The sequence below is a fragment of the Fusarium solani genome (genome assembly GCF_023522795.1).
Source record: "Fusarium solani strain SB1 chromosome Unknown bctg00000011, whole genome shotgun sequence".
Taxonomy (NCBI): domain Eukaryota; kingdom Fungi; phylum Ascomycota; class Sordariomycetes; order Hypocreales; family Nectriaceae; genus Fusarium; species Fusarium solani.
The window spans coordinates 49,581-71,190 of record NW_027072149.1 but is presented as its reverse complement, the minus strand read 5'-3'; the positions used below and the strand labels follow the sequence as shown (position 1 = coordinate 71,190).

General features: G+C 39.6%; 5 protein-coding genes across 5 annotated transcripts; 2 read left to right on the top strand and 3 right to left on the bottom strand.

The window, feature by feature from the left end:
* Positions 1-1,411: 1,411 nt before the first annotated feature.
* MRS44_015045 (uncharacterized protein) lies at positions 1,412-3,061 on the bottom strand (the record flags this gene model as incomplete). Its single annotated transcript, XM_046271952.1, has 1 exon — positions 1,412-3,061. One exon carries the CDS (start codon positions 3,059-3,061, stop codon positions 1,412-1,414), a length of 1,650 nt encoding a protein of 549 aa, XP_046123341.1.
* A 5,424-nt stretch (positions 3,062-8,485) lies between these two features.
* On the bottom strand, positions 8,486-10,508 carry MRS44_015044 (uncharacterized protein; the record flags this gene model as incomplete). Its single annotated transcript, XM_065619046.1, has 6 exons — positions 8,486-9,235; positions 9,308-9,363; positions 9,420-9,504; positions 9,544-9,728; positions 9,780-10,054; positions 10,489-10,508. The coding sequence occupies 6 exons, from the start codon at positions 10,506-10,508 to the stop codon at positions 8,486-8,488; spliced, it is 1,371 nt and encodes a 456-aa protein (XP_065475118.1).
* Positions 10,509-11,621: 1,113 nt separating this feature from the next.
* MRS44_015043 (uncharacterized protein) lies at positions 11,622-12,757 on the bottom strand (the record flags this gene model as incomplete). The annotated part of the gene is made up of 3 exons (XM_065619045.1): positions 11,622-11,730; positions 11,786-11,877; positions 11,981-12,757. 3 exons carry the CDS (start codon positions 12,755-12,757, stop codon positions 11,622-11,624), a joined length of 978 nt encoding a protein of 325 aa, XP_065475117.1.
* An 837-nt stretch (positions 12,758-13,594) lies between these two features.
* Positions 13,595-15,059, top strand: MRS44_015042 (uncharacterized protein; the record flags this gene model as incomplete). The annotated part of the gene is made up of 4 exons (XM_065619044.1): positions 13,595-13,618; positions 13,859-14,537; positions 14,578-14,635; positions 14,696-15,059. The coding sequence occupies 4 exons, from the start codon at positions 13,595-13,597 to the stop codon at positions 15,057-15,059; spliced, it is 1,125 nt and encodes a 374-aa protein (XP_065475116.1).
* A 30-nt stretch (positions 15,060-15,089) lies between these two features.
* MRS44_015041 (uncharacterized protein) lies at positions 15,090-17,915 on the top strand (the record flags this gene model as incomplete). Its single annotated transcript, XM_046274429.2, has 8 exons — positions 15,090-15,309; positions 15,357-15,913; positions 15,953-16,590; positions 16,633-16,774; positions 16,837-16,975; positions 17,068-17,330; positions 17,396-17,509; positions 17,565-17,915. The coding sequence occupies 8 exons, from the start codon at positions 15,090-15,092 to the stop codon at positions 17,913-17,915; spliced, it is 2,424 nt and encodes an 807-aa protein (XP_046123346.2).
* Positions 17,916-21,610: the final 3,695 nt, after the last annotated feature.

Below are 21,610 nucleotides of genomic sequence, written 5' to 3'. Positions count from 1 at the left end.
CGCTCCTGGCGACTGCTTCCTTAAGATCCGGGTGCATTGTAATATCCGGGGAAGCAAATCACCTGGGGTGTCAGCCAGAGATGGCAGGGTTAGGAACAGGGATTGGCCAGCTCAGATGACCAAGCCGAGCTATCCAAGAGTTACCCCTCAGGCAACATACCGATGGCTTCAACGGAGTATCAGGCTAGCTCAGATAAGGTTTGCAACACACGTGCTGTACACAGTCCTTCCAAGGAGGAAGCCGAAACTCTGGTGTCCAATCGGAACTGATTCTTCGGAGAACGTCATCCGGAGAGTTAGACGTTTTGCAGATCGGGTTTACGTAACTAAGCATGAGCCTCGGGTCGTGATTTCTTGAATTTCGGTCTCGTCGCGGGTCCTAATCCGTCGCTCCAAGTTTCCGTGCGGAGAGGTGTTTCTATAAATGTCCATGTATTTAATTATGCTTTTGCCAGTACTATAGCTCCATTTTTGCAACAACCCAACAGCGTCAATTGCGACCAAGTAGCCATGCCCAGAATCTTGGAGTCCCCCACCCATGACCGTCGGTCCAACGACAGCCTCGTTGACCATGGAACGGCTTCACCCGCTGAATTTCCCGTTCTGGTTGTGGACGGCGGCCCGACTGGCTTGCTGTCCGCCTATATTATTTCATCAGTGGTGCAATTCGGGTCAGGGTTAGCATATATATGCACCCAAGGTCGCGAGGCTTGATGAAACTTTCCTTACTTTAAAAAATCAGCTTTAAACTCGGTCAACCTTACCAACCCTGATAGCAGTCACCCTATACCGCACTGAAGGATATTAAGGAGAACTTGAGGTCTTTGATGGATTATTTGTCCTGGCCTAACTATGTCATTATAGACAGTGAGGTGGTGCGATGATTGCTCTTGTAGATGCTCTCGAGTTAATGTATTATTCTGTTGTCAGGTTCATGATGATATCTCCTACGCATGACTTACTTGATGTCAAAGTTTAATCGTCTAAGGTTCAATAGCAGTGATTCTTTCTGGATTGCTACAAGTCAAATGCATCAGGGATAGCTTAACGGGCATTGTATTATTTTCTATATTATCTTAGGCAAGCCCTCTGCCGTCTCATTCAATGCCTGGTTTCCGGTACGAGGGAGGGCACTCGTTGCTTGGTATTTGGGGCGGCTTGAGCCTCTCGAGTGCAAGATAAATTTAAGGTCGGCGAAGGAAATAGATCATTCCTACTGTCAGGAACACATCATCACTTCTTGGGCCATTGGGCCGTGGAAGATTGACCAGCTTGAGCTTGTCCAAATAAAAGTACAAATATCAACTTTGTATCAAAAGCTAGGAGAATGAATGACCATGTCCTACATACGTAGCCAACCTTCTACATCATGATGGTGGCGCTTTGTCAAGTGAGGCAGAGTTTCCGCACTTTAGTACGGAGTCTGCTGGTGAAAGTAATCCATAAAGAACTCGAGCTTGTCAGCCTCCGCGACGGTCACGTTGCCCCATCCGTTGCCGAGACGCTGGACATGCTTGGTCATATCGTCGTTGGGATACCAGTGGGACATATTGCCGGCGGTGTATGCATCACCTTCGTTCGGGTTGCCGGTCCGCAAAAAGTTGATCCAGTAGCTGGTGATGACTTCGGCGATGTGGTAGTCCTCCTCGGTGAACGAATACCTATCAGCATTCGCGTACAACGCATTTAGCACATACATGATCTCGCTCTGATGGAAGGCACCCTGACTCTGTCCGGGGGGAGCATGGTCCCAGACATAGGTATAGATGGGGGCTGAGGCTGACTTGAGCCAGTTGGTCGCATATGCCCATGTGCCGACATATGACAGGTCGCGGGCGGCTTCATTCCAGGCAAAACCAGCTTCGGTCGCATTGCCATTGCTTGGATAGAGGGAGAAGTAACGGTCCGAAAGGTTGCCGTACTTGAGCGTGCTGTACTCCTCGTACTGTTGGAGAGTCCAGCCCGGCGTCGGCAGCTTAACGCCAGACTCGTCCCTGGTGTTTCCTGTGATCAAGGGCACATCGTTGGCAGGGCCCGGGACTAGCTGGTCGATGTACTTCATGGGCAGCACGTAGCCATCCAGCACAGGCTTGAAGGCCCATGGATAACCGGACGATAGCGCCGTTACCCACCAGATCCAGGTGCCGTTCAATCTCACATCGGAGCCAACAAGAAGCTCCTCCATCGACAGCTCACGCATCTCAGCAATGCTCGACGCATTGTGGAGCGCCGTGTAGTTTTGTCCATGGAACAAGGCGTCGTCCATGGTGACGTATGAAGTCGCAAGGCCAGCCAAAAGGGTGTCGTAAGGGTAGCGGATGCCAGACTGGGAGATTGCGCCGGAGAAGAGGCCTGAGAAGAGCTCGCTGTTGACGGCGTGGTAGACTTGAGAGGAGCCGAAGGATTCGCCGGCAATCGTGACACGCTCCGGGTCACCTCCAAAGTTGGCAATGTTGCCCTGCACCCACTTGAGTACTTCGAGAAAATCGAGCACCCCGTAGTTACCTGACGGATTAAAGCCATCACGCGCAAGACCTTCAGCGTTGAGATCAGGATGGGCAAGGTAGCCGAAGGCGTCGTCGCGACGGTTAAAGGAAATGAAGACAACGTCCTTCATAGCCATGCCACCACCGTGCCACCATGGATTGTCGCTGGAAAGGCCGCTGCCCTGGTTCCACACCAGGACGGGCAAGTTGTCGCTGGAAGAATTGGCGTTGGTCCAGATGTTGAGGCTCAGACAATCTTCGCTCGACGTGGGGTTCTTTGCGCTAGGGCACGCTGGACCAAACGAGGTCGTCAGCAGCGTCTCATTCCATGGTTCATGGGGATGGGGTGGCTTCCATCGATTCTGGTAGCCAGTGTCGGCTGCAAAGGGGATGCCCAGGTATGCCGTAACGCTGCTGGTCGATGTGTTGAAGTACTTTTCGGTTGTGCTTGAGTTGAAGTACTCAAAGCCCTTGACGGGACCATAAGTGGTCTGAATCGTCTTATCCCATAGCTGAGCATTGGCCGAGACGGCCAACAGGGCAGCGCCTAGGCTCAAGTCCCGGAAGGATGACATTTTACAGAAGGTGAAGCTTTAGAAAACAATGTCTCTCGCGGATTACTGAGAGAAGAGGATGATCAAGTTGCTGGTATGGCAGACAAGGAAAGTCGATAAAGGGAATGAAATGTCGTAAAGTGGTGGTTTGGTTGCCATATATACAGACGACTCATAACTAGAATACTCTCTATTCTTCACCAACTTAAAGAAAGGTGGCATGATGACGCCTATTACGTATTCTGTCGTGGCTTGACATTCAAACCTACGAGTCCACCGCGCGTCAGGTATACATGGCCTGATGGACATGGGTTTGAGAAGTATTGAGAGCACCTTGAGGACTGTGCAGGACATGTTGGAGCGAGCAACCTTGTGTTTGAAATGGCAAGTTTGCCATGCTGTGTAGAGTAACAGGGGGCGGAAACAATGAAAAGGGCTATGCGCTTACGAGTCTTCACAACTCTTACGCAGAGACTCGGCCCTTTTATGGCAGTTGCTAGTGCGGATACCACCCTAGAAGAGGGTCCTTTTAAGCATGTACTTGCTCAGCTTCCTAGTCTAGAACTTCAATGCTATGCGGGATGTGGTGGTTTTGCGATGAGATGGGCTGCTGAAAAGTTTGGTCAAGGATATAATCCTGGCCTTGTATTTTGACTATGTCGCGTGAATCCTGGTTTGCAACCCGGCAGTAACAGGGAGCATAGCCACCCACTCGGTGTGGATGCTCGGGACTACCCCACGATTATGATATTTTACACGCAATAGAGCCTGGCCGCCATACAGGGAATCCGAAATCACTCGCGACAATCAGGCAATCTCGATGTGGTTCATCTGACACCTGATCTGTACCACCTTGGGTTTCTGGAGATACTCTTCCATCAGAGCCACTCGGCGAATCATCCGAGTCAGAATCGGAGTCAGAATTAGAGTCTGTATCCGAATCGGAACCAATGCTTGGCTGGGAGTCTGACGATGAGCTGTTGTCTGACAGCCCTGAACTGTGGCCCGACTTGGCCTTGTTTGTTCGAGAGCAGCCATGGTCGTTCCCAATCTCTGCAAACCAGCGTAGATGAAATAGTCGGGTTACTGGGTAGGTGCCCTGGCAATTTGCATCCGTCACAAGCGTGACCTACACGAGTCTCCAAATGCCGCTTTCTTGCTTGCCCAAGCCGAGCTCTGCATGTAACTCCTTTGAAACTTGGTACTCAGAACTCTGGCTCTGGAAGTAGCGTCGCATGCTTAGACTCTGAGGATGAACTCTCCAAACCTGGACTAGATCTTCCCCTAGTTCCTTGCCTCGAACAAGGGTGGTTACCCATTCTCCCTCCGTCATGTCAAAAGGAAGGTGGGGCTCGCTCTCAGTCACCTTCTTGGCCTTTGGGAAGACGGTGACTTTGTATACTTTCAGCTGGCGATCCGCCCTTTCGCCCTCCTGACGAATGATTTGAAGCTGTAGTAGAGTCTTGCCCCCTCTGCCATTCTTCCCAAAGCACGAGTCTACCAAGGCCAACCCAGGCATCGGCCCAAGTGCCTTGGAACTGTGCCTGACAAGGACCTTTGAATGTTTGCCTAGAGCCCTATCACCTATGAAAAACATCAGCTAAGCTATTAATGGTTTTTTACTATAGGGAAAAGTTTTTATACTAGTAGATTATAGGGTAGCTAATATTTTTTTTATTAACTAGCTAATATTTTCTAGAAAAAAGGGTTTTAAGATACTTAAAGCTTTAAAAATAAAATATATATTAATATTAATTAATATATATAATAAGAAAGTATTATAGTTATATAAGTATTATACCACATGATATAATATTAAATTATTAAATCTTAAATTTCTAAAAACTATTATAAAATAGATATAAGCTTTAAAAGAGTATTTTTATAAATCTAGCTTTTAATAAAATCTAAGTATAATTTTTATATATTTAATTGCTATATAATTAAATCCTAAAGTTATACTAATTATTTCATCTAGAGAAATAAATCTTAATTTAGTTTATTTTTAACTTAGATTTATAAAGATTTCCCTTATAATTATATTTTATTAAAGAAATAATTAATTAATTACTTATTAATTATAATATATTACTTATTAATAAGTATTAGGCTTATAACTTTATTATATAATATTAAGAGCTTTAAATATATTTATTTTATAAATATAATTACTAGAGAGCTAAATATAAAGATTTAATTATTATATATAATTAATTTAATCTTATAATAAATATAATTATAAAGTATAATATCTAATTAAATAATATTTAAAACTTTAATAAAACTAGCTTTATAATAAATATAATTTAAAATAAAATAGTTATTATAGGTATAAATATATATAAAAAGATAAAATTAATATAACCTAGAAATTAAAAATAAATTATAATTATTTAAATAATTAATATAAAAGACTAAGTAATTTAGTTATTTATTATTAATATAAGTTAATATTATTTTATTAATTAATATTAAAAAAATAACCTCTTAGGTAATTAAGTTATTATAATAAGCTAAAATAATTAAATTAATAATAATATTAGTCTTAAGTAATTAAAATACTTTAATTAATATATAAGTAATTAATTAATTAATTCTTATTATTTTTTAATTCTTAATAGCTATAAAAGTTATTTTTTTATTAACTTTAAGAAATATTATAAGAAAAAAAAATTATTATATTTTATATATTACTTTATTTATTTTATTTATTTTAGCCTTTTAATATTAAGTATTTTAATTTATTTAAATAGATATATAATTAAGAAATAAAATATTTAATTAAATATTTTATAATTTATATTTCTAAGACTAAGTTCTTTTTAGCCTTTTATATTATATATTAAGCTATTATATTAAAAAGAAATATTAAGTTAGCCTTTAGAAGGGCTAAGCTTATTTCTCTTAACCTAGAAAATATAATCTTAAAGCTTAATATATAGCTATAGACTTTAATACTTATTAAGAAAGTAATTAGCCTTATAACCCCTTAGGTCTTAAAGACCTTAAAGATTATACTTAAGGCTAGATCTTAGTTTAAATACCTTAAAAAATAAATTAAGAGGTATTATAATAGCTCTTTAGAGTTAATTATTATAGCTATAAAATCTCTTAAGAAAGGGATAAAAATAATTATATATAAGATTATCTTATTAATTATTAAAAACTAAGACTTTTAATAAGTAAATAAGATATTAAGTTAATATTAAAAGGTTAAAAGGATTAAATTATAAAAAAAAGGGGTAATAATAATAAATTAAGTAAAATAAGTAATTTATAAAATATATATTAATATATAAGTAATTATAGAATTATTTAGAGGTAATAATTAAGAAAGGTTAATTAGATTAAGTATTTAATAATATACTATATATAGTAAGCCTAGGTATACTATAAAAATATATTAAGTAATAATAAAAGTATCTAAGAAAGAGTATAATAAATAATATTAATTAATTAATTTATTTATTATATTTTTATTATAATTTAAATCCTTTAAGGTAATAAAAAATATATTATATACTTAAATATATTATATACTTATTATATATATTAATATAAATTTATATTTACTTTTATATTATTTCTTTAATTTAATATTTTTTTAAACTTATTTTATTATTATTATAATATTAACCCTTGATTTAATTTATATATATATATATAACTATTATAAATAACTAATATTTCTTTTTAACCTAGTTATTTTTTAAGTATAATTAATTAATTATATTAAACTTTAATTAAGTTATAATACTATAACTATAGTTTTTTATTACTAGAAATCAATGCCTAACCTATCCTCTATTTAATAAACTAATATATATAATTAAAATAAATTTTACTAAACTTATAGGTATAGTAATTTTATTTTAATTAAATAAAATCCCTTTATATATTTATTAATGCTTCTTTTTTTAATATAGGAATTTAAATAGAATTACTAGTAATTCTACCGCATAGCTAAGATAAGTTAGTCTTCTTTATATAGCTTAGCTTATATGTCTTTCTTAAGGCTATTAAAGAAAAGTAATATAAGGGATTATTAGTCCTATTTAAGCTTTGAAGCGAGTTAAAAGTACTTAATGCTATATTTTAAAATAGATTATATTTACTATAAAGCCTTAATTTCTCTTTTTACCTATGCCTTCTTATTAATAATTCTAAAGACTTATTAAAGGGCTACTTTAAACTTTTATAGCTAGTATAGATATCTTAGGTATAGGGTAAGTATTAGGTAGCTAGGGCGTTAAGGTATTTTTTTATAATAAGTTTAAACTAGGCTAAAGCGTATTTAATAAGTTTTTTAATAGCATATTAAACATAGCTAGACTTTAGTTTAAATTAAGTTAGGTAATAAATTATAAAAGCATATAGCTATAAAAGAAATAATAGCTTATAGACTTTGGCCCCGTTCCTGAATCTTTACTTAATTTCTCACCTCCTCCGAACACTCCTCCTCATTTTCTCGTACGTCATGAAGGCCAGAGGTGGGTGCGCAAGACGCTCAGGGATCTGAACCAGCGGTCGCGCTGGCACGACCGCCCGTTCACCTGGGGCTTCACCATCTTCCGCACCGTCTACACGCCCGAGTCGGATGAGACGTTTCCTAGAGCTGTCGAGGAACTCAACCAGCTCGCACGGCAGTACGTCTCGATGACCTGCGAGCCGCCGTGAGCCTGGCCAAAAGCCTTTCGATCCTCGCCCCAATGAGGAACTTGCCCGACGATTCTACTGTGATATCAGCAAGATGCCGTGTCGTTGGATGGAGCAAGCCCAGATGAAGTGGGCAGACGCTTTGATGCCTGGGTCGCTGAGCATCATCTGCAGCCACCACAACCCGTCATCAAAATGGGGCGATTTTGCGTCTGTATAATGCTAGACCAGCAGGGCATCGACCACTTCCTTCAGGTAAACAGAGCCAAAAGGTCCTTTGACCGCGCCCAGTATGATCTTTACGTCAAGGTCGTGACTGAGTTCTCGCACGAGAATGAAGAAGGGGAAGATAGGCTCTGGATGCGAGTTGGTGTTCGCGGGCAGTTGTGGTCATTTGCTTGGGATTGGCCCGATATGGATATTACTGAGATGGGAGTGGAGGGCGAGACAGAGAGGATTCGGAACTGGTATGGTTGGCGTTGTTGAGTTTCCTCTGCCTAAGGGGACGGAATGTTGGGTATGGTAGCGAAGAGGATAGTTTTTGGCACAACTGTTAATTAGAGAATGTTTGCCTTCCAACAGTGTTGAACGGCGTCTTGAATACACAGACAAACAAGGCATTTTCAAACATGTCAATGATGGCTGAGATGGCCTTTGTTGAGAAGCGTCATGACAATCACCAACACAGTTTTCAATACAATGACAACGTACACCCCTCGTAAAACACCACCAAGGTGATCCTGCCATGTTCATAATGCCTAAGTACATACCCTTTATATCTAATGTACCTCATTTAACCCAGTCATATGTTGGTCCTGTACAGTAGGCCCGCTCGACAACAAGCTTCGCACTGCACTCTGAAAACTGCTTGCCGAGAGACGGATTAGCCGCCAACAATAGAGAGATGTGTATGCCGGTGCTCATGCAGATGGAAGCGCAGGTGTCGCCCTCCTCAGTCACGTGCCATCGCCCGCACTGCGTCGTGGTATCTTGGGCAGCCGTCGCGTTGTTTGGGGGATTTACTGGGAACGCAGTGTAGTCGGTGCTAGGATGCGGAGTGACAGTGTCATCGCCGGCTCCGAATTGAGGCATCTCTCCATCTTGAGGTTCTGCGCAGAGGATCCAGCCAAAAGAATTTCCCCCAGAGTTTAGGTTGCTGCATTCGCGGTTGATCCAGGGGTTGAATCTCCGCAAGCTGCCGGGACTCCAGCCCTCGTTCTTCTCGATGGCGGTGCAGTTACTCTTTTGTGAGTACTTGACGAGTCTGGCGCATGCGAGGGGGAGACAGAGCTCAGTGCCAGCAGGAATACTGCCACAATCATGGATGGCCGAGTTGAGGCTGTACAAGGCGGCAGGAGAAAGGTTGTTTTTCAAGGCAACCTTCTCGCAGGTACTTTCGCCTTTACTAGTGCGGTAAATGTTGTCGGATATACAAAACGTGGATGGTTCGTCTTCTGGGACGGGATCAAGCGAAGGTGGAATGTCTGTTGGCCCTTGTTTGCCGCATGTCTTGTACACGAGCTTCAGTTCATCCTGGAACTATTCGTCGTAGGCCGAGTATGAACTGCTCTGCATCATGGCGAGTTTCTTGATGTAACACTCGGAGCAGACTTCGGAACGAGGCATCTCGTCGATTCTATCCACCTCGGTGAACTTGTCAATGATGTCTGTATGCACGCGTTAGGAGATGCTTCAGAAGCAAGCTTGTCATCTCGTCACTTACCATTGCAGTACTCTCTCGTCTTGCTATCCTTGACGCATGTCTCATTCACTCCAGCCCACATGCGTCCTCCCCGTGTCGTGGGCAGCTGCCGAGAAATGTTGTACCTATGGCACTATGCCTCGACGCCGTTGAACCAATCTGCGAGAGACTTGCCACAGGACTTGCCGCAGATGGACTCAGTAAGAGCCTCATTGTCCGGTGAGCCTCTGTACGATGGCTCTTGAAACCTTGTGATGTACTGATCGCAGATGATCTTGGAGCTTAATGCTTTCTTGCACGCGTCGGGCACGTCGACGTTTCGCAGTCTGTCTCCAGTGTATAGCTAGAATCCTGGAACTGGACGAGGTCTAGAAACCTCACTGGCTCCCTCGAGCCAGGCTAGTATGGACGACAGGCCGCCATTGATATTGTCCTTGGCAAGTGTCGCGTTACCGTTGTATGGCGAAACCATCTCGAGAGTGCCCTTGGTGCAGAGGTTGTAGATCCACAAGCCGTCGCTCTGCTGAACCTCGACTGCGCGATCTTGACAATTGCCCTTTTCGACACATTTTTGATCATAGTCAGAGAACCACGAGTAAAGCCCTACACCTAGTACGTAGATGGCAGAAGAATCTATGATGCGTAGCGCCCAAGAGCTATAGCAACCCACGCGATCAGTCTTGCAGTCTTAAAAAGAGGGGTCGCTAGGGAAGTGGCCAATGCGGAAAGGCGAAGGGGCTCTAGGTACAGGCTGATAGTAAGGTGACTCGGTCTAGATTATGCCCATGAGGATATTCTTAGCTCTAGTAAGCTGGTATTGGTATAGGGTGCTGTGCTCGGATGAAGTTGCCCATAGCTAAGCTCGCTGGCTCTCGATTAAGATGCCTCTTGCTGCGTATATACTTATCTGGGTCTATTTTAGATCGTTAATATCGTGGTCTGCGACCTATGCCTAGATATTCTCAAGGTAGGCCATCGAGCCCGACGTCAAGTGAAGAAGCATAGATGCCGCTTTGCATTTGGGGTCAATAGAACTTGTGCTCTTTGCACAATCTGGGGTCTGCAAGTTAGATCTAGCGGCGCCTCCAACCCGGAAATGGGAATCTGCATCGTGACGATTAGTTATTGTTTGCTGGTTGCTTAATATCCTAGAGAAAACTCACCCCACATTCCCATAGATCCTTTGGTCGCTTCTTAGGCGTTCCACTGCATAAGAATAGCTCCTGCTGTTAGTCTAGAGATAGTAAAGAGCATATCTTAGATCTCAATAATGCCTGGCGCGTCTCCTGGCCGTCTAACCTACATAGCGATATACGGATTACGCTTATCCTTAAACCTAGACCCAGTGGCCATGATCTGCAACTATGCTTAACTAATAATTCTAGAGCCCATGGGAATATATAGTATATCCTTAATGATATACACGCCATAGGGGAAATAGATAATAGAAGATATATTAACAGCCCCATCTAAGATCGAGTTAAGAACAGCAATATCATTAGACTTTCTATCGCCCTTGGCCCTAAGAGCCTTAATGTTTATGACCTTATTATTAGGGACATTATAATACTTAGGCTGCCTTCTAGTGAAGAGGTTTAGCTTTATCTTATCGTATGCTATGCCTAGGAGCTCCTCTATTTGGTTTATAGCAAGAATTCTTTTACCATTAACGAACTTATTAATCCCTTTGGCATCGATAATCTTACTAAATCCCTAACTATCTAGGTAAACCTCGTCGCCTCCTCCAAGGAGTATGCGATTCTTAGCCGAATCTAAGATAGTAGTCTTAATATTAAAGAAGCTAACGTTTTAGACGAGAAGAGAGGTTACATTCTCGGCATATAACGAAGTGATAATACCATTCTAAGTATTTGCAATAATAGAATCGGCGAGGATAAGAGAGCCAATAGTTTGCCCTTTGCTATTCGGGCCGCTAGAGCCTCTAGTCACGACTAGACCAGACTCGCAGCTCTCGATGATAAAGTCCTGCATAGTCTATGCCTAGTCCCAGTGAACCTACACTGCGGTCTTATAGTTAACAAAGACGAGATAGCTAGTAGTAAACTACTAGTTGCCAAAATAGGCTCCAAAGTTACCTCCCATAAAGGTAAGGTCAGCGAGGAACCCGCCTAAGCCGTTTTCCATATATATTCCTTGCTAGGTATTACCTAGGATATCTAAGTTATACTACATTTAGAACTCAATGTTTTCGAGAGATAACGCCTATGCAACTTGCCAGTGGATGCCATAGACGTAAGCCCCCGGGTCGGTTAAGCGGATATCTATCTTGAAGTTCCTAATACTCCGTAGGAAGTTGGCTATGTTGAGATACCTATGTTAGTTAGTTTTGTGTTCACTTATACCAGAGTAATGTCAGGCATACTTACCAACCCACGTCGTCTACAACGTACTTATTGGAAGTAAAGACGCCGAGCCCCACAAAGCTAGAGGCCGCCAGGATTGTTAGAACATTACTAGGCTACATGCCATCAGTGTTAGCTACTCATACCATTTTAGACTAGAGGAAGTCTTACATCACCAAGGAACTACGTATTATAGTACTGGATAAGGGAGCTACTAACGAGATATGTGCCGGGAGGAAAGTAGACGACGGCTAGAGTGGTTATGCTCGAGTGACAAGTTTCGCCGCAACGCATCCCATCCGCGATTGCCTTATTGATAGCTACTATATCATCTGTCTTGCCGTCTCCCTTGGCACCAAAGTCTTTAACGTTTCGCCAGACCTTATAGTCGGGGGTTGCATAGGGGCTCTTGCCCGGGTGCTTCTGGTCGTCGATCATCCAGTATCCAGAAGCACGCTTCTCCTTGGGGCTGTCAGCAAACTTGGACAGTAGTCCCTCTGGATTCTTTCGGGGTTTGGGAGTATTCGTGTCAGCAGAGCCTTCCTTAGAATGCTTCTTGCGAGCGGCCTCGGCAACTTGGCTGTGGTTGTCTTTGGGTTCCTGGGGAGTGGACTCGGCGAGGACACGAGCCGCATGAGAGAGCTCGGTGGGGATGCGATACCCTGATGAAGAGTTGTCATCGTCCCCAGCAGTATTGCGTCGAGAAAGGGAAGCAGGCTCTGACTTGTACCGAAGCAGGGCCGCCGGTTGTTCTGCCGTTACTTCCTTGAACTCGTGCTTGTTAAAGGCTGGATGGTTGATTCTGTCCTTGTTGGCAACTGCAAGAGCCTTGAGAGCCTGATGAACCGTAGATTTGGCATCTTGAACTGTCTCTGGGGCACTGCTACTGCGTGGACTGTCGGCATTGCTGGAAGACGTCGCTGCAGCTAAGCCAAGAAGCGCAAGGAGAATCACGACGAGCCCCAATCTTGGGGGCAGCGCCATCGGACAGAGCATTTTGAAAAGATAGATCTATCGAGAAAGTTGAGGTGGGAATTCCAAACAGCAAACGGTGAGTTGATATCCGAGAGAGAGCCTTGAAGCACTGATGACTTGACTTGATAGTTGACAACAAGGGGCCCTGGCGAGGAGCGGAGACTTCGAAACACCATCACGTCAGGCCCACTATATTAATCTGAGACACCGGAGCTCGCCTCACTTTGATATACCAAAATGAGTCTAATCATTCAAAACACTTAGACAGGGACGCAGGGGTGTATATTTCGGAGGGATGCGGGCCGTGGGAATCTCCTGCGTGGGGCCGTCTCAGGTCATATGGGGGGCGTGCTGGGATTCGGACCAGGAATCCCGGCTCTTGGTTACAACGATCGGACTGCGAGCCAAAAGGTTTTAATTTATGCCCTGCAAAAATTGTGGCAGATGATGTCGACAAATTCTATTTTTTGCAAATACGAGGCTTGTTGGTTCCAGCACCGAAGCTTGTTGGTTCCAACGCCAGTGTTAGTAGTTGTCCATGACATGTTGAAACGGTCCTCTGCAATCAATGGAAAAGGAATTGAAGACGTGAGTGGTTGCTCCTGAGCACGGAAGTATGAGAGTGATTGGAAGGAGCCGGAAATTGTCGACAGAGAGGCCATTAGCAATCACTCTCTGATGTTGCCAAGACTGTTGGTCGATCAAGCAATGTTGGCTATGCGAGTCCATCTCTGGAAGCACGGCAGTTATTTACGAAAGGCAACTGTATATCTATCTACCTTATTAGATCAATCTCGAGATTCTATTGCCTACCAAACCCGTTTTCTTTCCGTGTCACCTTCAAAGGGCATCTTCACAATGGAGATGTTGTCACGCCTCAGCGTGAGGAACTTGTCGGTCTTTGTTTTATTTTTCCTTTCCTTGACTTTTCATCCCGCCTATGCAGAGGACACTCCAGAGTGTAGCAAAACCAAGCCTTGCGAGAATGGCTGTTGCAGCAAGTACGGCTACTGTGGTTATGGCAAAGACTGCAAGTTCACCTCTACCCCTCAAATGAATGAGTACTGACGTAAATACCAAGTCTGTGAAAAAGAAGTCTGTGTCAACAACTGCGACTCAAAGTCTGAATGCGATCCTGGCGGCTTCGGAAAGGAGTTTGTCCAAAAGTCCAAGTGCCCCTTAGACGTGTGCTGCTCCAAGGATGGCTGGTGTGGCTTCACAGATGAGTATTGCGGCAAAAACAAGGTTAAGGCTCCCAGTTGTGACTCGTCCCAAAAGATCCAGAGGGTTGTTGGATACTATGAAGGCTGGGCTCCCAGACGGTCCTGCCACGCCTTCAAGCCAGAGCAGATCCCAAGTGGTGTCTACACTCACATCAACTTTGCCTTTGCCACCATCGACCCGTTGACCTTTTTAGTCCGACCTGCATCGTCTGGAGATGTGGCGTACTATAAGCGTCTCACCGCGTTGAAGGAACTGGATCCTGATCTCAAGGTCCTCATTGCTATTGGCGGATGGACCTTTAACGACCCTGGTCCAACCGCGACTACCTTTTCCGATATTTCAAGATCGGAGAAGAATCAACAGATGTTTATCAAGTCGTTGATTAGTTTCATGACTATCTATGGCTTTGATGGCGTCGACCTCGACTGGGAATACCCCGTCACCAATGAGCGCAGCGGGCGCAAGGAGGATTACGCCAACTTTCCCAAGTTCATTGCCAATCTCAAAAAGGCTCTCAAGCCGAGCGGCCGTGATGAGCTCTCTTTGACTCTGCCGGCGTCATACTATAAGTTATACGGTATGTTCTTTCTAGGACTCTTCACTTACTATTTGGCTAGGGTACTTGCAATACTTTGACATTATCAGGCTGGAGCCTCATGTCGACTTTTTCAACATGTAAGTTATGATGCGTATCAGTCCGCTGTTCATTAGTAGGATTGCTAACATAATCTGTAGGATGACCTATGACCTCCATAGAACCTGGGACAAGCCTATCAAGTCGACTAGGCCATATCTCAACGCCCACAGCAACCTCACCGAGATTAAGGATACAATGACCCTTCTCTGGCGCAACAAGATGGATCCTAAAAAGATCGTTCTGGGCACAGGTTTCTACGGCCGGGCCTTTACGGCCTCCAGTCGGGATTATCTTAAGCCTAGATGCCGCTACGAGTCTAGAGTACCGAGGCAAAAGTGCAGCAACGAAGTCAGCGTCATGATGAACTCTGAGATTATGGACGTCATCAAGAGGACAAACGCCAAACCCCAGCTCGAAAAGAAGGCTGCCGTCAAGACTCTCGTGTTTGACGATGACAATTAGGTTGCCTATGATGACGAGGAAACTCTCAAGATGAAGGTCGACTTTGCCAAGAAGCAGTGTCTAAGCGGCGTCATGGTCTGGGCTGTATCTCAAGATGATGAAGACGGCACTTTTTCAAAGGCCATTGGCAAGGCTGCCGGTCGCAAGTTTTCTGAGTCTGGTATAGGAGGTCCTCAGCCGGTCACAGATGATGGTTTGGACGAGAAGGAGACCAAGCATGCCCAATGCAAATGGACCAACTGTGGACAGTGTAAGTCTTGAACCCGATATGCTCGTTCAACTGCTGACCATTCCTAGCGTGCCCATCCGGTTGGATCCGCATGTTGCGCAAGGACGACAAAGCCCGCGAGAACGAGTACATGGTGGATGAAACCGGTTGCTTCGAGGGTGTTCATCAACTATGCTGCCCCCCAGAGGGAGACGCCCCAACATGTGGCTGGTACACGCATCACAATGGCAAGTGTAAGCAGCAGTGCCCCGAGGGCACATTTGAGATTGGATCTCTCAGCAAGCACTGTCGCAGCAACTACCAGTCTGCATGCTGTTCGACTGGCAGTAGAAACACCAAGCTCTATGACCAGTGCTTCTGGACTGAAGGTCCTAAATGCGACAAGTTTGCCTGTGCGCCCGACCTGGAAAAAGTGGCTTCATCTTCCACGGGTAGTGGAGGTGCTACTTGCGATGCTCGTAACTGGGGCCCCGAGACACCGGATACCTTGCAGGAACGCAAGTACTGCTGCGAGAAAAAAGACGAGAATCAACGTTGGGGAGACTGCAAGTGGTACGACAACGTCGGCCCTGGTGCTCCTGAAGACTATGACAGCTTCTGCCGTAGCGGCTGCCCCAAGGATAGGGTCAGAGTCGCCATGGACACCTTCTAGAACACTGAAAAGGGCGTAGGTGCTGGCTGCCTCGGAGGGGCAAAGTCCAAGTGCTGCCTCCCCAAGTCAACAACAATCACCAAACGCGAGTCTCCGCATGATTCTACTTTGAGGGATGCCCTGGCAGCGTTTGTCCAGCGTCCCATATGTGAGATTGACAAAGAAATTGGTGGTATTGGCTTGGGCGATGGCTGGTCTAAACGGTCTCTTGACTTTCAGGAAATGTCTGTGGGAAGATCTCACAATGTTCACCAACATGGCCATGGTAACCTCTTTGGACGCCGAAGCCCTCATCACGGCCATTCTCACTCGGCAGCACTCCAGGAGAGGCGGGATGAAAAGGGCGCTGGGACCTACGACATACAGCTGATCATCTCGCTGATGTATGTGTTGTTGCAGGACAAGGCAACACTGAACCAACGAACGATATGGAACGATGAAGTTGTACCGGAATTCCCGAGTCTGGAATGGGGGAAGCTTGCCAGGTTCATCCAGAAGATGAAGATGATTGCCACTTATGGCTACCATCAGCTGGCGGACCTCATTGTCTGCAACCTCGCCGACTGGAACAAGATGGTCTCGGGCAAGGAAGAGAATTGCGAGTGCAGCACCGTGTACTGCTGCCCAGGCGGTGGCGACTATTGCTCAAAGTGAGAAATAGAGGACTTTGATCGCAGGAGTGTCGATCCTAGGCCCGAGAAGAGTTCTGATACGCATGGGGTAGCCTATCAGCATCTGGAGGATCGAGCGGCAGATGATCCATTGCCAGGTGAACCAAGGCCTTTCACAATAACGTACCCCGATGGATCTACGGTGATGATTTGGTCCCAGAAGGTGAGAATATTGACGCACTTTTTTCACCAACAAGATGGATGGACGCTGACTTTGCATGTTAGTATCCTCCGGCAGGGCAAAGAGACTGGCCTGCAGGACATCCCATCTGGACTTTGGTTTACATTCCCGCCAACACGCCTGGTTGTGTTGATGTCTATCCGATTAGAATTACGATTACGTCCAACGTGGCCGGCGTGAATAGTAAGTTGTTGAAGTTAATGACGTGGCGATGACGGCTTCTTTATCAAGAAGTATCATGAATTTCTGACCAAGCCGCTAACACTGCATCCCAGTTGAACACATCGTCGAGCTCAACACCATCGCAAGGTTTCTCACAGCCGCCTTGGCCAGCGGCGCCATCAGAGAAGACCTTGTCACCGGAACCATGTTTTTGGACTATAATCTGCCGCATCTAAATGGCCAGACTCTGACTGCGTTTGACAATGGTGTCATACCGACGGAGCCACTCAGCCGTATTTTTCACATGCTGGGAAGTAGTGACAACCGCGGTGTCTTTGTACTACTAAACCCAGGCCTGAACCAATTCAAGACATGCGTGAGTCGCCCTGTTGATCGTTTCAAGTATTGCATGTGGTGGCTAATCTCGATTTGGCGGACCAGATCTGGAGGCGAGATCTTAACTACCGCGGATGCTGGTATATGCGAGACGGACCGATGGAAGACCTTTTGAACAATTTCGACAACAACGAGGAGTTTTTGCTGGTCCTCCGCGAGGTACGTTGAAAAGAGCCAAACATGAGAGATGATAAGTTGGCTAACCCTTGTAAAGGTTATCACCGTCATCAACTATCTGGCGGCCGATGAAGTTTGGAGTAGAATCTTGCACATCAACAGAGGTCTCCGCCGAGAGTTTGATTACTTGGAGCAGTGGGAGATGTCTTTATTGCCTCCAAACCAGCCGCGGTCTCAAATTGTCGGGGCGTGGAACCAATTCATAGCCAACGAGTTGCAAGCGATGGTCAATTTCGCACGGGACTATGTGCAGACGTGGGTGCGCAACGCGCGCAATAGATATCGAGGCAACAATGATGAGGATGTCATCTTGTTCCTCGCAAGGCTAAGCACGCTCCTACGGTACGCCCTTGAGATGAACTTGCCGATACATGAGCTCCTAAATTAAGTAGGAGATATTGTCATAGGTGCTTGGGCTGCATGAAGCGGATACTTAGAGAGCGTGCTGCTTATATAGAAGTGGTATTAAGATGGATATAAATTTATAGTTTCTTAGAGGAATAAAGCATACTAAACATAGCTATATCTAATAGTAAATTTTAATACCTTTTTTATAAAAGAGGCTTTATATAATATATATAATAAGTAAGTATTATAGTTATATAAGTATTATAAAAATCCCTTAACCTGTATCTTTTTTATTTAATTAATTATTTCTTAATTACCTAGTATATTATTAGCTTTTATTAAGGCTAAGATACTTCTTGCCCTTTAGGCTATATAAAATAACCCTAAGTTAAATATCTAATAAGCTATAATTATTTATAAGGTTTATTATTATATCTTATATTATTAATAATATAATATTTAATTTTAATATAATATTATCTAGAAATTATATTAGCTATTTAATTTAAAAAAATAAATTTATATTTAATTTATTTTTAACTTAAATTTATAAGGATTTCTCTTATGATAATATAATATAAAAAAAATAATTAATTAATTATTTATTAATTAAGATATATTACTAATTAATATATATTAAGCTTATAATTTTATTAAGTAATACTTAGACCTTAAGATATATTTTTTTTATAAATATAATTACTAGAGAGTTAAATATAAAGATTTAATTATTATTTATAATTAATTTTAACTTATAGTAAATATAATTATAAAATATAATATTAAATTAAATAATATTTATAACTTTAATAAAATTAGCTTTTTATAGATATAATTATAAGTAAAATAATTATTATAAGCTTAAAAAGGTATTTAAAGCTAAAATTAATATAGCTTAAAAACTAAAAATAAATTATAATTATTTAAGTAATTAATATAAAAAACTAAGTAATTTAATTATTTATTAATAATATAAGCTAATATTATTTTAAAAATTAATATTAAGAAAATAACTTATTAAGTAATAAAATTATTATAATACTTTAAAATAATTAAATTAATAATAAAATTAATCTTAAATAGGTAAAATATTTAATTAATATATAATTAAGTAATTAAATAATTATTATTATTTTTTAATTTTAAATAATTATAAAAATTATTATTTTATTAAATATAAGAAATATTATAAAAAAAAAATATTTAGCTTTATATATTATTTTTTTTTTTTATTTATTTTAGCCCTTTAATATTAAATACTTTAATATATTAAAAAAGGCTTATAATTAAGAAATATAATTTTTAATTAAATATTATATAATATATATTTTAAAGATTAAATTCTTTTTAATTTTTTATATTATATATAAGGCTATTATAATAAAAAGAAATATTAAGGGGGCTTTAAAAGAATTAAGCTTATTTCTCTTAACCTAGAAATTATAATCTTAAAGCTTAATATTTAGCTATAAATATTAATATTAATTAAAGAGGTAATGAAATTATTAGTCTTTTAAGCTTTAAGGAGCTTAAAGACTATAATTAAGGCTAAATCTTAATTTAAATACTTTAAAAAGTAAATTAATAAGTATTAAAATAACTTATTAAAATTAATCTTAGAGGCTTTATAATCTCTTATAAATAAAATAAAAATTAGTATATATTAAGCTATTTTATTAATAGCTAAGGTTAAAGACTTTTAAGAAATAAATAAAATATTAAGTTAATACTAAAAGGTAAAAAAATTAAATTATAAAAAAAAAAGTAATAATAATAAAAAAAATAAATAAATAATTAATTAAATAAATATAATAATAATTTAATATATTATAACTCTTATAAAAGGGATTATATTATTATAATTAAGTCTTAGTAATTTTAATAATAAGGTATTAATTTTATTTAAGAAAAATTACTTAATTAAAAAAATAAAAAAAACCTTAATTAGACTTAAAATTACCCCTTATTAGCTTTAAAACCCCTTACTAGCTAGGCTTAATTAATAACTTAAATTAATAAATTAATTAGTTATTATATAACTTATTATATAGTCCTAAGTTATATAATATCTTTCCCTCTAGTTATATATATACCTTGCTAGGCCTTACCTTATAGCATAAATATATAATTTTCTTAATTAAGTTACCTTATAGTAATTAATTATATAATACCTAATTATATAACTCTTAGTTAAGTTATTATATTATATATACTTTTTATATTAAGTTAGGCTTTATTATTAAAATTACTATTAAAATTACTATTATTTATATATTTATATAAGCTAAGATATATATATTATATATTTAACTAAATAGGTATAATTAATTAAACCTATAGACTTTTATTTATTATTAAGTCTAGCGCTAAGCCTTAGCGCTAATATTTTTTAAGTTTATAAAACTCTAATGCTAACTCTAAAAACTAATCCCTTTAAAACTTATAATACTAATAACCTCTATTTCTTAATATTACCCCTATAGCTATATAGTTAGATCCTAGCTAGCTATAATAAGACTTCTTTAATCTTTTTATTTAATATTATAAAAGGTATTAATATTAATAATAAGAGTTATAAGTTATGCCTTATATAAGTATATATTATTATTATCTCTTAAGTTATTAAGGAAATTAATTTCTTTTTAAGTAAAATACTTATATTTTTTAGCTTTCTTTTAAGGGCTTTAAATAAAAAAGGCTTTTTTTTAATAAAGTTAAATTAATTATTTATATTATAATTAGGTAAAAAAAGGTAAGTAAAAAAAAAAAAAGTTATAGCTAAAAATTATAAGTTTAACTTAAACCTTTTATTTAATAAGTTATATACTTATTATAATACTTTAACTAGCTTTATATAATATTATTTCTTATAGCTTATTATAAGTATTTTTTATGCCTTTATAAACCTTATAGATATCTTTAATAAGGTTATCTTAGTTATATAAAAAGGTATATTAATAGGTATTAGTTATATTACTTTAATTTATTAGTTAAAGGTCTTTATAAAAAGCTATTTAATCTTATTAATATATTATTAATTAATTAGCTAGTTATAAATTAGTTAATTAGTTAGTTATAGTTATTATTAGTTATAATTAAACCTCTTTTTATAAGGATAATAAAAGTAATTTTAACCTCTTTAAGTAATTAAGAATTATAAAGATAATTAGAAGGTTAATATTAAAGGGGAGTTATTATATAAAGGGGATTTTAATTACTTTAGCTAGTTAAGATATAAGTTATTTATTATAAATAGAGCTAGTTTTAATATATTATTAAAGCTATTAATAATTATATAAATAAACCTTATGAATTTAAGCTTATTAAGACCTTAGGCTTTAAGTATAAAGCCTTTATTATTAAAATTACTAAGATATTAATTAAGATATTTTAATCTATATTTTAAGTAATATAAAGTAATAAAATAATATTAAGTTAAGCTATATAATATAGGCTTGGGTTAATTAGCTATAAGGTAAGTAAGCTAAGTAAGGTCTTAAAATAATAATTAGTAATATTAATAATAATTTTAATAATAAGTATTAATAAAATAATAGCTATAATAATATATTAATAAAATAGCCTTTATTAACTTATAGGTTAAGGGTTTAATTCCTAGCTTTTATAACTTTATATAATTATAAAAGTTATATAAGCTAGAGAAAAGGGCCTTTAGCTAGGCTTAAACTAGTAGCCTTTTTATAAGTAAGGTAATCTTAATTATAATATAAAAAC